General features: G+C 42.8%; 1 protein-coding gene across 1 annotated transcript in view; it reads right to left on the bottom strand.

The window, feature by feature from the left end:
• Nucleotides 1–608: 608 nt before the first annotated feature.
• The window catches only part of RYR3 (ryanodine receptor 3), a 371,986-nt gene continuing 356,547 nt past the window's right edge, over nt 609–16,047 (bottom strand). Inside the window, exons 95-104 of the mRNA XM_060096078.1 lie at nt 13,003–13,045; nt 12,388–12,515; nt 11,903–11,963; nt 11,489–11,635; nt 6,474–6,608; nt 4,967–5,123; nt 3,313–3,377; nt 2,774–2,874; nt 1,703–1,754; nt 609–731 (exon numbers count right to left, since the gene is read on the bottom strand). Of these exons, the coding sequence (XP_059952061.1) occupies nt 636–731; nt 1,703–1,754; nt 2,774–2,874; nt 3,313–3,377; nt 4,967–5,123; nt 6,474–6,608; nt 11,489–11,635; nt 11,903–11,963; nt 12,388–12,515; nt 13,003–13,045 (985 nt within the window). The 3' untranslated portion in view covers nt 609–635. The remainder of the gene's footprint in view (nt 732–1,702; nt 1,755–2,773; nt 2,875–3,312; nt 3,378–4,966; nt 5,124–6,473; nt 6,609–11,488; nt 11,636–11,902; nt 11,964–12,387; nt 12,516–13,002; nt 13,046–16,047) is intronic.

A 16,047-nucleotide genomic window follows, 5' to 3' on the forward strand; every position in this document is an offset into this window, starting at 1 on the left:
GGAACTGTCCATCTCGAACATAAACGTAAAAAACTTGCATAGCTATATCTAAAGAGGTTTTGTAAGGCACTTACTCGATATTTCAGTGTCGACAAAGTGGCGGTTTGTTTTTTTTGTTTGTTTTTTTCTACTTCTTTAACTGCTTAAAGCTTTTCAAGCTGATTCTGGATACATTCACTAGCAAGTACCATGGGAAAAATTAGACTGCAGTTTTAAAATGATTTTTTTGGTAGCTCAGACCATGAGTCACTAGTGGAGTACCGTCATGTGGAATTCAAGTGTTTAAAATTCCAGGTATTATGCATCCAAAACTTCCTACTTCTCCAGCCCTTCCCTCAGTGGTTCCATCCCAACGAACTAGTTAGAACTGAGAAACTTGAAGGCTTTCAACTAGAGCTTCCTTGAAGCTGTGCCATACTCTTGTTTCTTTTAACATTTTTGACAGGTTATCTCGCACAGTGTACGTCCATTAGATACAAAAAGCCAAATCAATTCCAGAATATCACAGATGTGTAACAAACACTTCCTTGTAAGGGAGGCATTTAGGAAATGTCACTTTTCAAATGTGTTGCAGAACTGTTAAGAGAAGGATTCTATTGACCGTCCAGAAGGGTGGAGGCTTCCTTCATTCCCATTTATCCAAGCTGATCTTCGTACTGTTTCCGGAAGCAGTCACCAGCAGGGAAGAAATCCCAACACCTTTCTTGGTACATCTTCCAGACATAAGATTCCTGAAATAACGGGAACAAAGGAGACTTCTTTATAAACCACAGTAAGCTGGAACCCAGTTTATTTTCCCTCTATACGTCTCCCTTTGGGAATACTGTTGTGGATAAATACGAGGCCCAACTGGTACATTCTTTCTTGTACTGTTGCCAGCTCAGGCTGTTTGGGGAGCAAGAAGTCATTTCTCCCTTCTTCTGACCACCCCCCCCCAAAACCCCCACAGTGAAACCAACTGGATGATCGCCACTAAAAATACTTAAAGATTTAGCAGTGGGTTGACTCCATGCCATTTGTAACTGGTAGAAGGCAGAATATATGATGAGGAGGCACTGAGTGCCCGCTTAGGCAGGTGCCCAGAGAGCCAAGGCCAGATCTGGATCTGGGTACCAACTGCCTCTAAGGGTCTGAGCCGTGGAGTTTTCCTACGAATCCAATGATGTTTGCATATTTGGTAAGCTAGCTTTTCCTCCCCTATTCTCTGTCTTTACACTTCTTTTTCACACTTAGTCACAGAATCCCTCTGACACATACTTTCACGCACACTGTCACACCCACACCTCCGCATCCCTGTGTCACCCACGCAGGAGGTCGTTATCTTTCTTAGGCTGTCTCTCGCACCATTTTACTCTGACACTCCTGCTCTTTGTTGGAGCCACCCACTCAGCTTTGCATTGTCTTTTTCTCTGTAACGTTCTCCCCACCTCCAGCTATTCTGCCCTGAAGCAGCAACTATTAAGGATTTAGAAAACGTCAGTGTTTGCTGGGAAGGATAACCAAGGGGGCCTTTTGGAATAGATGGGAGTGCCTTAGAATTTTGGCTTCTTAAGTCACAAAGAGATGGTGGAACAATGCAGGAAGCAGTGGGAAAACGCACAGAAGAGACAAATGGGGTCACCTCTCTATTTCAGATATCCTGTGCTCTACTGAGGCTTGACGTAGAAAGGGGAAGCTTTATCTCAATTAAGGTATTTCTCACCTGACCTGTGTGCTCTGTTTCATCTTTATTAATCAAATACATCAGGAAGAACCTGGAACGAAGAAAAAAGGTTTAACAACTGAGAAAAAGACAGTATTAGATTCTTTGGTTAGAAAATCAAAGTTCATTTACTCAGGTGAGCTGGAGAGAAGATTAAATACATTGTTCAGCATCATGCTGACTCCTATACCCTTCAGAATAGGGGAAATGTGGCATGACAACATACACCATCATCTTCTAATAATAATATACATTTATCTCAAAATTAGCCTTCTTGTGAGGAGAGGTCCTTTTTACTGTCATCAAACCTTGAGCTAAGGTCACTTGGGAGGAAGAATTTTGGCTACCATTTTATTGTTTTTTTAGAAAATCCTAAGGTAAACAATAAATGGTAACCAAAACTCTTACCATATAATTCTTAGTAGGCCAGTTTATCATCTTATAAGAATATAGAATTGAAATTTTGTGTGTCTCAGATATGTTATGGAAAAGTAAAAATATTTACTCTCACTCAGTTGCCCTGGAATTCAGCAGCATGCAGGTGACTGGCTGCCTTGACAAGAGCAAATATGAATTGGTGGGGAGGAAGGCCTGACTGGAGTGGGGGACGAGAGAGATTGGAGACCCTGAACATGCCCACTTTTCCAGTTTTGCTGGAAGGGAAGGAAGAAGCAGGTCAACAGCTGGAAGGAAAAGTGGGGTCACAGCCTTTTTCTTTGTTTAGGATTAAAAAATATTATACAGTGATAGGAAAAATTCAGCAGAGGGGAAACTTGCTGGAGTTAATATGACCTTGATTGAGAAGGGATGGGATCTAATTCCAGGTTGAGGGGCTGACATTTGCTCGGAGCAGAAAGTCTGCAGTGCACATCTATCAATCAGAACAGGGGAGGGGCAGGGCATGTGGACAAAGACACGGGCTCATGGGGACTCCTGCAAGTTCTTTCCTAACTGCCTCTACTTTCCGGAGAACAAGGAGGGAAAGGCATTGGCAGAGCGTGAACTACATGACGTAACTGTATTTTACTCACTGTTCCTGCCCCATCACCTTTGCTGACCAAGGATACTCACAAGTAGTTGGCTAAGTTGTGCTCCTGTAAGGTGTGTGTTTCAAAACCATGAGGGGTCGTGTCAAAGTAGTCATTGCCGATCCCACAGATGAAACATTTAGTCTAAGAAGAATAACAGGGAGAAAAGGCATGAGTAGGCGTGACATTACAGGCAGGTAGCAAAAGGGTGAGGATCTCTGCTTGAATTGAGAGACACTGTAAAATATTTCTCTCTTTCATGCTTTAGGCTGTTAGTCGTCTTCTCTTGAGTGTCACATACCTAGCTTCTACCTAGTGGAGGGTACTTGCTCCTTCCTAAGCCTGGGGCGTGGCGGAGGCAGCAGGTGGTGGTGGGGGGTGGTAGGGTACAGAGCACAGAGGGTGGAGCAGAAGAAATGCCCAGAGCTGGTAGGTGGGCCCAGAGAAGAGGACAGGCTTGGAAAACAATCATAGTTGGTAATTTTGCCTAGGGCTGGCCCTAAATAAGAGTAGAACCTACTGTTTAAAAAGTCCATGTGCTGTGAGATAATGGAAATCAAGTTGGGATTAGTAGAACGGTACCTCCATATCCTCTCGTACTTGTTCCTGCTGGTCTCTCAACTCCCCAAAAGCATCAATAATAAGACCTGGAATTTTAAATACAAAGACAAACAAAACACTTCAAATAATCTGTTTAGTCAGGGCAGAGAAATGATAGACGGAATGGCAGAGGCCATTATGTTTTGTTTAAAAAAAATGTGGAATACTACTCAGCCATAAAAAGAAACGAAATTGAGTTATTTGTAGTGAGGTGGATGGACCTAGAGTCTGTCATACAGAGTGAAGTAAGTCAGAAAGAGAAAGACAACTACCGTATGCTAACACATATATATGGAATTTAAGGAAAAAAATGTCATGAAGAACCTAGGGGTAAGACAGGAATAAAGACACAGACCTACTAGAGAATGGACTTGAGGATACGGGGAGGGGGAAAGGTAAGCTGGGACGAAGTGAGAGAGTGGCATGGACATATATACACTACCAAACGTAAAATAGATAGCTAGTGGGAAGCAACCGCATAGCACAGGGAGATCCTTTGTGACCACCTAGAGGGGTGGGAGGGAGGGAGACGCAAGAGGGAAGAGATATGGGGGTATATGTATATGTATAGCTGATTCACTTTGTTATAAAGCAGAAGCTAACACACCATTGTAAAGCAATTATACTCCAATAAAGATGTTTAAAAAATGAATTATAAAGCTGAATGATACAATTAAATCAAAATTAGGAAAAACACCTGTGTTTTCAAATGCTGAGTCCTGGCTAACATTTCTCATGGTTCCTCTTACAACGCCTCTCGGCAGTATTTGACGCTAACTATTCACTCCTCCTGGACTCTCTTTCTTCTTGTCCTTCCTTCCTTGTCCTACTCTTTTGCTTGGCTGTTCCCTGTCTTCCTTATTGGCTCTTCCTCTTCTAGGCCCTGAGGCACTGATATGTATCAGTCAGGGCTCCTCCTCAGTTTCTTTCCTTTTCCTTCTGGGAAATCTCTACACTTGTATCTTTGACCACCACCACCAATGGATCCCATTTCTTTTATTTTTGTATTCATTAATATTTGACTTGTGTGTCCTTATTGAATGTAATATTTCTATCCTATTCCATTCCTGACTTGTCTCTTGAAAGACCCATTACAGTTAACTGCTTATTAGCCCTCAACGCCTGCACGATGTCTCATAGGTACCTCAACTCGGCATGACTCAAACTAAATTCATCACCCTCTTTCTCTAATTCCTGACAAGCTACTAACCAAAATACCAGTACCTCTCCCCGCAAGGAAGGAAAAAACATGTCGCACTCTCACAGGTCCTCTTTCTGCTCCTTCCCACCCCACTGCCTGGGAGGAAAGTGATCAGGGCAGGAATCATGAGGATGTGAGGCAACACTAGCCAAAGGGGATATTTAGGAAGCAGAACGAGACAGAAATGATCAGTTCAGAGGGGCTCATGAAGGAGTGGGCGAGGGGAGTCCTCTGTGAGCATGCTCACGCTTCCTGTGTCAGTGCCTGGGTGTATGTTTGCCTTTATATATAGTAGACGTTCAAGAGATGTCTGTTGAATTAACAGGTAAGCGAATGCATAAACCTCTTTACAGAAAACAATTAAGTCAGGTGCAGAAAGGCAAAGAGAATCAGATTGACTGAGCCCCATGCAGACGACATAACTGGCAAGCATACCTTGGATGATGGCCAGCAGGATGACAATGACGAAGAAGAAGAATGTAATGTCAAAGACGATGCGGTACATTTCATACGGGTCCCCAGCGGGGTCTTCAATTTCATCGCCAATGCCACCTCCAGCTCTCACTCCCACGTACATGTGGAACAGGTAACACTAGAGAAGAAAAATGATGGCGATTCAGGTCAAAGGCGCAGAGTTCTGTTTGTTTTTACAGAGATGGTCAGATCATTCATGTAATAAGATCAAAACATGACAGCCCTGAGGCAGGAGAAGGGTACTCTTCACAATAACACATTCTTGCTGCTAACTCTGTCCGCTACACCCTCTGGTTAGGTTGGTGTCTATAAAGATGGAAAGATTGCTGTTCCACGGAGCCTTGAAAAGGTGGTTTTTTGCTCTTTTCTTAAAAACAGTTTTGAACTCTGACACACACGTGAGACTTCACTCTAGCTGTGTATAAGTTAAAAGAACTTTCTGCCCTGATGAGGATGGCATATGCCAGATATGAGTTTTCTCTCACTTAATTTTAAAGTGCCAGCCTGGACTTGGGGCCAGGCTACAGCCTCCGGGAAAAGGCCTCCCCTACTTGGCATCCTCCGCGCCCCTGGGAGGGCAGGGCTCCCCGCAGGATCTCCTCCCAAGTGCCCGTGTGCTCCAGGTAGGCTCCTGGGCCGGGGCTCACAGAGCAGGCTGCCCTCCGTCTCTCCTCCCGACTGGCTGTGATGGCTTCGGGACGGGAGCGTGCAGGCAGTCTTACGGCTGGGAAATCAAAAGCCAGCGGCAGCACGGAGCCCACGCTGGCCGTACGGCTGCTCTTCTGCCCTAGTGTCGCTGCCTTGTGGGCTGCTTGCCCCAGGAAAGCACACGGAGAGTTTTTAGCCAAAAAAGCCTTATCATCTATTTTCTGGAGAAACGATCACAGGCGGGGGCAGGGGGGCAGTGTACGGTCACCTGTCTCTGATACACACATTCTTTTCCTGAAATCTGGTCATGATAAACGTCTAGAGGTGCTACTGCAGCTGTGCGGGCTCACCCTGCGCCGTGCCCTTCTATGCCCGCAGGGGCTGGCCTGGCCGGAGCCCCAGCCCCGCCCTGACCCAATCCTGCTGCTGTGACATTTTTCAGACGACATGGCTGTTCTGAAACAAGCCCCACTGGCTTGCTGAAATAAACGGAGCACCAGATTCATGGGACTTTGCTCCTAGCTCTCAGAGGCAAAGAATCAGCGTTTGACTTCCATGAGATACAGACACAGGTAACTCACGTCTTGGCCACACACAGATGTGGATGGACGGTGATCCGCTTAGCTGTGTGCTTCTCTTTCCACCTGGACCCCGGCAAGTGGTCTATTCCATCACTTCTGTCTTTCCAGGACCCGCCTCCCTCTCGGATGAGACATCAGTGTTCTAGTCTCATCTCTGTCCTGCTGTGTCTCCACTCTACCGCTCTGCCCACAGCCCTTCTGTTCCAGCCAAGCCAGGTGGCCCTACAGGGAATTCTCACCGTCATCATGTCATCACACTTCATGTCGGGCTCATCGTCGTCTTCACTTTTGTTGTAGAACTTGCGGAAGAAGTTGAACGCCACCACGGTATAGAGGTAAACCACCACGGCCAGGAGACCGACAGTCAGGACCAACTGGGAGCAGAGAGAGAGAGAGAGGGAAGAGGAGGTGGGTCTTCTCCACCTTGAAAGGTTGATGGGAGACTCCAAGAAAACAGAGGAAAGGGGAAAGATGAGGGGTCTGGAACGAAGGCTGTCATACAGCAGGTGCCGAAGGAAAGCAAGATCACAGAGAGAAACAGGCTTACTGGGAGAAAAGAGTAATGATGGACTGTTATGGAACAAACTGTGTTCCCCCGGAATTCACATATTGAAGCCCTAACCTCCAGTACCTCTGAAGGTGACTGCACTTGGAGATAGGGCCTTTAAAGAGGTGATTTAATTAAAATGAGGCCGTGAGGGTGGGCCCTGCTTCAGTCTGACTCGTGTTCTTACAAGAGGAGGAGGTTAGGACTCAGAACGAGAGATACCAGGTAGCCGTATGCATCGAAGGATAATCAAGTGAAAAAGCAGCAAGAGGCAGCCAGCTGCACGCCAAGCTACCCACACCTTGATCTTGGACTTCCAGCCTCCAGAACTGAGAGGAAATCAATGTCTGTTGTCTAAGCCCCCAGTGTTCAGTATTTTGTTATGGCAGCCCAGGCAGACTAACAGCTGGGGTACTGCACGGGGCGCATATAAACTACACAGGGATTTAAGGATGAGAATAGTGATGGTGCTCTGAGGATGGTTACTTTGTGTTTTCACAGAGATAGCAGTGACCCAAGGCTTCAAGATGTCGCTTTCACTCTAACGCTGCTTTTATTTATTTGCTTATTTATTTAATCGAAGTAGAGTTGATTTACAATATTGTGTTAGTTTCAGGTGTACAGCATAGTGATTCAGTTATACATATACATGTATCTATTCTTTTTCAAATTCTTTTCCCATTTAGGTTGTTACAAAATATTGAGTATAATTCCCTGTGTTATATACAATAGGTCCTTGTCATTTACCTATTTTATATATAGTAGTGTGTATATGTTAATCCCAAACTCCTAATTTATCCCTCCCTACCCCCCTTTGGTAACCATAAGTTCTAAGGCTGCTTCTAAAGAAACTACAAGAAATTAATATAACATTGTTAATCAGCTATGCTTCAATAAAAATTTAAAAAATATATATATACATATATGTATAACTGAGTCACTTTTCAGTACAGAAGAAATCAACACAACATTGTAAATCAACTATATTCAATAAAATTTTTTAAAAATTAAAAAAAAACGCTACAGATTTCTTGGGCTCATGGGTATCCCTACATCACAATATTTCATAACTAACCATGAACTGGATAATTGTCACAGCTTTGAAGTTACTATAAGAATTATGATGGTTGAGCAAAGTGACATTTTTCATAATGAAGAAACCTGCCTTGGACCTTTGCCAGGGTCATAGGGCCTGTTTGTTTCTTGGCTTTCAGAGGCACAATAAATGAGGACTACACAGGACCTGCTCATCGGGCCTATACCAGGGACTAGGTGCTGGGCTGGAGCTGTGAAGATCAACAACATAAAATCATCTTTCTTTGCCCGCAAGCTGCTACACAAAAGGGAGTGGGCATGATAAGTACCAGAACAGACATATTCAGCAGCTTCTTGAACAATGAATTTAGTGATTTGAACCTTGGATAGCAGACCACGGAAAGCAGCCGGTTTAGAAAAAGAGAAAGAATGTGGGCTTTGCACCAAGGAACAAATGGGCTTGAATCTAAGTTCTGCCACTTAGCAGCTGTGTGCTCTTGGGTGAAATACTTAGCCTCTCTGAGCCTCAGTGCTCTTCTCTCTCAAGTGAGTGTAACACTTACCTTACAGGGTGGTTGTGAGCCTACTGCAATACCCAGCACATGGTACAAACTGGGCACATTTTTTTTTTTTAACAATCTTGCCAGAGTTTAGTCGGCAAGCCCATATAAGACATTCATTGTTTAATAAATGCTGGAGAGGGCGTGGAGAAAAGGGAACCCTCCTACACTGTTGGTGGGAATGTAAATTGATAGAGCCACTATGGAGAACAGTATGGAGGTTCCTTAAAAAACTACAAATAGAACTACCATATGACCCAGCAATCCCACTCCTAGGCATATACCCTGAGAAAACCATAATTCAAAAAGAGACATGTACCACAATATGCAGCACTATTTACAATAGCAAGGACATGGAAGCAGCCTAAATGTCCATCAACAGAGGAATGGATAAAGAAGATGTGGTACATATATATACCATGGAATATTACTCGGCCATAAAAAAGAACAAAATAATGCCATTTGCAGCAACATGGATGGACCTAGAGACTGTCATACTAAGTGAAGTAAGTCAGACACAGAAAGACGAATATCATATGATATCACTTGTATGTGGAATCTAAAAAAAATGGGGACAAATGAACTTATTTACAAAACAGAAGTAGAGTCACAGATGTAGAAAACAAACTTATGCTTACCAGGGGATAAGGGGGTGAGGGATAAATTGGGATATTGGGATTGACATATATACACTCCTATATATAAAACAGATAACTAATAAGAACCTACTGTATGGCACAGGGAACTCTACTTAATACTCTCTAATGGCCTATATGGGAAAAGAATCTAAAAAAAGAGTGGATATATGTATATGTATAACTGGTTCAATTTGCTGTACACCTGAAACTAACAACATTGTAAATCAACTATACTCCAATAAAAATTGTTTTTTAATTAAAAGAAATTCATTGTTTAAACTTTTCATTTAAGGTACAGTTTTGTATAACTCCATTAAACCAAATCAATAAAATTTGAACTTTCTCTGAGTAAAGGGGAAGAAAAGAATTCTAAAAGAACAAATTGTAGAACTGGCATTCCATAAATCCCATTTTGGGAAACGCCACCTTTATAGGATAAGACTTCCCAAGACACACATGGAAAAATAATACACAATGCCCTTTCTCCCAGGAACCTATAAGGAAGTATTTACCACTCTCTCAGCAAACATCTATATCACAGGTTCTGTTATTACCTCCCCAAACTTTAGCTTCTTGTATGTGGCAGCAAATTTCTATCTCTAGCTTTCCTCCATTCTTTTTAGTGTCAACTGAGAAACCGGTGCCACTACCAGAAGCCTAGAAGAAATAAACCATCATAATACCTGATGATCTAGCACCCTTTCATTTTAGAACAATGAAAGGTTAATCTGACTTTTTTTCTGGTTGGAATTTTTATTTTTTAAGGTGTACAATGTGATGATTTAATATATGCATACATTATAAAATGATCACCATAATCAAGGTAATTAACATATCCATCATCTCACACAGTTACCGCATATGTATGTGTGTGTGTGTGTGTGTGTGTGTGTTTGCTGAGAACACTTAAGATCTACTCTCGGGCTTCCCTGGTGGCGCAGTGGTTGAGAGTCCGCCTTCCGGTGCAGGGGGTTCGTGCCCCGGTCCGGGAAGATCCCACATGCTGCGGAGCGGCTGGGCCCGTGAGCCATGGCCGCTGAGCCTGCGCATCCAGAGCCTATGCTCTGCAACGGGAGAGGCCACAACAGTGAGAGGCCCGCGTACCGCAAAAAAAAAAAAAAAAGATCTACTCTCTTAGCAAATTTCAAGCATACAATACAGCATTTTTAACTATAACCACCATGCTTTACATTAGATCCCCGGAACTAATTTATTTAATAACTGAAAGTCTGTACTCTTTGACCAATGCTCCCCATTTCCCCCAACACACCCAGCTCCGGGTAACTACTGCTCTACTCTCTGGTTCTAGAAGTTTGCCCTTTTTATGATTCCACATATAAGTGACACCATACAGTATCTGTCTTTCTGTGTCTGGCTTATTTCTCTTAGCAGAATGCCCTCTAGGCTCATCTATATTGTTGCAAAAGGCAGAATTTCCTTTTTTTTTAACGGCTGAATGATATTCTACTGTATGTTCATAACAAATTTTGTTTATCCATTCATCCACTGATGGACACAGGTTGTTTCCATATCTTGGCTATTGGGAATAATGCTGCTATGAACATGGGAATATAGATATCTCTTTGAGATACTGATTTCATCTCCTTCAGATATATATACCCAGAGGTGCAACTGCTGGATCATATGGCAGTTCTATACTTAATTTTTTGAGGAACCGCCATACTGTCTCCCATAATGGCTGTACCAAGCTGGGTACATATTAACTCCTTTCTTTTCTCCCTTCTCCTGTAAAGATTTAGAGATGTGAGGGAACATGTCTCATTCGCACTTAATGAGGAATAAAATGCTAGGGAGTTTGAATTTGTTCACAGGAGGAGCCATTAGAGGACTTTAATCAAGGGATTGACCCTGACAATTCTGTAGAAGACAGACTGGATGTAGAGCAATGACAATATAGATATATAAGCAATGACTATATAGGTATATATAGAAATGCACACATACATGTATACAACATATATAGCTATATATGTCTACCTATATACACATATAGCTGTATATATATGTGTATATGTATAGATCTATATATATCTAAGTCATTGGTTCTTTTTTTTTTTTTTTTTTTGGCTACATTGGGTCTTCATGGCTGTGCATGGGCTTTCTCTAGCTGATGCAAGCGGGGGCTACTCTTCATTGCGATACACGGGCTTCTCATTGCGGTGGCTTCTCTTGTTGCAGCGCACAGGCTCTAGGTGCATGGGCCTCAGGAGTTGTGGCACATGGACCCAGCATCTGTGGCTCGCGGGCTCCAGAGCATAGGCTCAGTAGTTGTGGCGCATGGGCTTAGTTGCTCTGCGGCATGTGGGATCTTCCCCGGCCAGGGCTCGAACCCGTGTCCCCTGCGTTGGCAGGAGGGTTCTCAATGACTGCACCACCAGGGAAGCCCACTGGTTATGTTTTTTCCTAACCATATCTAGGTCCCTCCTGTTCTGCAGCAGTATAAACCCCCATACCTGTTTGCCATTGTGAGTGACAGATGACAGAATAGTCCTCAGAGTCTTGAATCCCATCGCGATATCCAGCAGATGAGCAGCGAAGAAGAAGTTGTTGTAGTGGCCCAGGACTGACATGGTCGTGTACCAGGCGAGGTAGAGGAAGGACTGGGGAAATGGAAGAAATTGAACAGCTTTTCAGGCATTCGGGGGACTGAGGCGCTTTGAGCTGGCCCAAGAATTGCCAAGTCAAGCCCCATCTGCCTCATACTACTGCACAAGAGAGAAGTCCCCCCAGCACCCTAGGGCCCTCTGTCTTCCCCCAGCACTCCCTTCATCTTCCTGAGTCGCCTCCATAGCTTGTTTCTTTGTGGCATCTAATGACATCCCTGGACTTGGGGCACAGAATTTTGCTTTCCCAGATGCCATACTTACATTGTCAGTAAAAACAACTCCCAGCTTCCAGATATGGTACTTCATGTCGATGGAACTTAGCCTAAAAGGGGAACAAATCATTTCAAAACTTAAAAATGTCAAGATTTAGTTAAGTGTTTAATAAGGGGAAAAATGAATTTTTTTCTCTCTCGGGTTTAATAACCTAAATACAGCTCTGAGCTTTATCAAGTTGTATGTGTTCACCATGAGAATGAGAATGGCTGAATCACACACCCTGAAATTTTAATTAGTCTTTCTCTTTCAGCTCTATCAGGCATAAAGGCTGATAAGTCTTTAGGGTTTTTTTTTAAAGCACTGCTCTCCCCCCACCATATTTCAGAATCTAGAAGAAACACTTAGGTGAGACCGGAGTCTAAGACAGCGAAGACATGATTGTGAGTTTTCCCTGTAGCACAGGGAAGAGGACTGGAAAGATAAGGGGTCTAGTCAGCCAGACTTTGGGATTTAACTCCTAAGCTCTGTACCATGACACCAGGGAGGCTGCCTCTGCTTTGGTCTCTTCTACTGGGCTAAAGTCCAGGGCATTTTTGTCCAACCCCAGGAGTTCAGCAATGCGTTCTGCTCCATAGAGATCTCCATACTTGTTGATCACCTAAAGCAGAGAGGAGGACAGGGTGAGCTCAGGCCGTGCATCACCACCAATGTTTTCTCCAGCCCCAGTGCCGCCAGAGCTGTGTTACCTACGCTCTGGGCTCTTCCAAGGGGTTGATAAAGACATGGGTCAAAATGCAAAAGGAAAATAAAGAGAAAAAAATAACCTCCAGAGGAAACAGAAGTGATAAAGACAATTAAGTGAAAACTGCTTTTCTAGCTATCATTTAGGAGGAGAGAAAAAACCTAGTATGTAGAAAACAGTGATTTTGTTAAGCTGATTAAGGCAGATGAGTATAGGAACTAAGCCCCAAACCTACATGCGTTCATATAAAATCCCTTCTGTGACTTACTCTTCTCGAGATACCATCATAAAAGCACCATTACATTTATTCATGTTCGTATGTGGAGAACTTAAAAAAACAATCTACATTTCTTTGGAGGTCATGGAATTTACTCCCCCTGCCCCGCCCCCCAACAAGGCATACCTTTCTCTTTACAAACTTGTCCCAGTAGTTATTAGGAAAAGATCTGAAGAAGAAAATGAAACAGGGAGATTCTTAACATCAAGGCAAGCACATCAAGAAACTTTGCAGTTTGAGTGTCTGGATCTGTGATCTTTTGGGGTTTTGTCCTGCTCATTGAAGAATTCAAGACTTGATTGAAGTTCAGAGTCACCGCAGGTCTGATTTCTGGTTTCCCTGCTTTGCGGTGAGTTCTGAAACACTTGGAAAGCTCCTTTGCATTTTCTACTTCAAAATTATGGTTAAGAGCCAGGAATTGTGATGACAGACTAGCTAGAGGCAGGGCTATGTGTCTTGAACTCAGTGTAACTAGAAACCAAACCCTGCAGGAAACACATGCATTCAACCTTCCTTCACTGAGTGCCCACTTTATGGCAGTAACTGGGGTAGGTGCTGGGGACACGGTGGTGGGAGGTGTGGACAAGCTCCCTAACTATGAAGTTTCCAGTCTGGAAATCATGGGCGTTTTCTTAATGGAGTGCTCTTCTGCTCTGTTCTCCATTCCTGTATAACTCCTGTGGGGTGTGCTTTTCCCCAGGAATGAGATCCCTCTCTCCTTTGGAGGTAGTTCCTATGCCATCCCAACCTTAACCCCACAGAGGGAACAGCTTCCTTCTGGCAAGTAGCTAGTACCAGCTCCACTGCAAATACCTTCTTATTGTTAAAGTTGAGAACTAACTGTTACTTTCAGGTATGTTGGCATAAACCATTTAAAATATTTTGCTCCCCTCCAGGATGATCAGTCCCTCCTGAAAGGTTCCTTGGGAGTCTAGTTTGCAGCCAAGGAACCTCTGGCCCTTGGTGCAAACATTCTTACTTCTGTTTTCCTTCATGTGTAAATCATTCTTGTTTGTTAGCTCTGGAACACAACAGTCCCTTATGCTATAGAGGCCACCCAAGTTGGTGATGAGGAAGGGGGCCTCCCTCTGTTCGTGGACCTCTCAGAAGAATAACCCTGAGCAATTGGCACCTCTCTTACAACAGGGTGGCAATCTTTAAACAAAACAAAAAAATTTTTTTGGATATTTAAAGCAGTCTTGTTTTTTTTTTTTTTTTTTAAGATGTTTTCTGGATGTGGACCGTTTTTAAAGCTTTATTGAATTTGTTACAACATCGCTCCTGTTTTGCTTTTTTGGCCACGAGGCGTGTGGGATCTTAGTTCCCCCAACCAGGGATCGAACACACATACCCTGTACTGGAAGGCGAAGTCATAACCACTGGACTGCCAGGGAAGTCCCCAGCAGTCTTGGTCTTAAACATCCAAATGCCCTTAAAAACAAAGCAAACTGCTAATAGATTTTATCTACGGGGGATGGAAGTAATTATTTTGACTTCCTTCTTTGTCCATTATTCTGCTACTTGATTTTTTTCAGGTATGGTATTTAGAATCCAAAATAAACAAAAATAAAAAGCAAGCCAGTCTTCCTCTGTCCACACTGGTATCACCTTTCTCTTAAATCTTTTAGAAAAAATGGTCTGTAAGATACAACTCAGGGTTGGCCACATTTTGGCATAAGTGGAAAATGCCACAAGTGATCCTGAAGGGCCAGTGACTAAAGGCTCTGGTCAAGACCCTTTCACAGATGTGATCTTGCTTTGATCTGAATATTCTTGTCTCCTGACCAGGTATGTAAGCTCCTTCAAGGTAGAAGACATAGTTCCACTTGGTAATATTCCTTTAAGTGTGGGGTAGGCCAAGAACCTTCAGAAGGGAAATGCATAAATAAGTGATAGATCTATATATGAAGGGTCAAGAAAAACAACATAAGCTGCTCAACCTCTTAGAAACCAGCAGGATGCACAATGAGATGCTATTACACACCTACCAGATGAGCAAAGTTATCTGAGGATAACAAGTGCTGACAAGGAGGCAGAGAAGCAGGAATTCTCACAGGGTGCTGGTTTAATGTAAATGGGGACAAACATTTGCATATCCTACTATTCGGCAAATTCATCTCCTACTACCTACTCCAGAGAAACTCTTTCACTTGTGCACCAGGTATAAAAATATTCCTTACAGCACTGTTTCCAACAGACACTAGTGGGAAACAGTTGAAATAGCCACTGTCAGGAAAATGGATAAATGCACAATAATATACTCCTAATGGAAAATGCTACAGTTTTGAAAATGACCAACTCAGGCCACACATATCAACGTATTCAACAGATGAGTTCTTGAAGAGGGTGCTGAACAAAAGATTCAAATGACAGTATACAGTATAACTCCATGTATATGAAGCTCAAAACTAGTTAAGATGAAACCATGTATCTAGGGACACATACCTAAGTGGTAACACTATAAACTAAGGCAAAAGAATGGATAGCACTAAAGCCAGGAGGGTGGTTAGCTGGGGTCCGGGGAGGATAGGGGCCAGAGAGGCTAACGTCTGGGACCTCAAAGTTTTCAGTGATGTTCCAGTTTTAAAGCTTTGTAGTTCATTTTATTACTATACTTTAAAATATACTTATACATTTTTATATTTTCTTCTATATGTGTATTTAACAATACAAAAATAAAATTAAAAAAGAAAGCTCTCCATGACATATAGTTAAATAAAAAAAAAGCAGGTTACAAAGCACTACATGTACAATGATGCCATTATCGTGAAGAAATAATAGAAGTTCATTGATCTAAATGTTTTAAAACAGCTGTTTTACTTATACATACGTTTCCCTATTCATGGGCATTTCAGCCACTTCAAATACATGTCAGCAACTGTCCTTGTTAAAACAGTTTAGTGTTCTTGTCTCATTATCTCCTTAGGATAAATTTCTAGAAACTGAACTGCGTTTTTACTGGGACTTTTAGGCTATATCATCTTGTGCCACAGACACAAGCGTTACTGATAATTACAGAAAGCTTACCAAGGAATGAGATTATTTAATATTCAAAATTTCTATACTATAATAACAAAGGGTCAGAAATAAGTCTTAGTAGTTTCCCGTATTTTTCCTTAAGTGAGGAGATTGGCAGTGACCTGCAGGCCGAAACAAGCCTTTGATTTGCCT

This window comes from Mesoplodon densirostris, chromosome 4, assembly GCF_025265405.1.
Source record: "Mesoplodon densirostris isolate mMesDen1 chromosome 4, mMesDen1 primary haplotype, whole genome shotgun sequence".
In the NCBI taxonomy this organism is placed as follows: domain Eukaryota; kingdom Metazoa; phylum Chordata; class Mammalia; order Artiodactyla; family Ziphiidae; genus Mesoplodon; species Mesoplodon densirostris.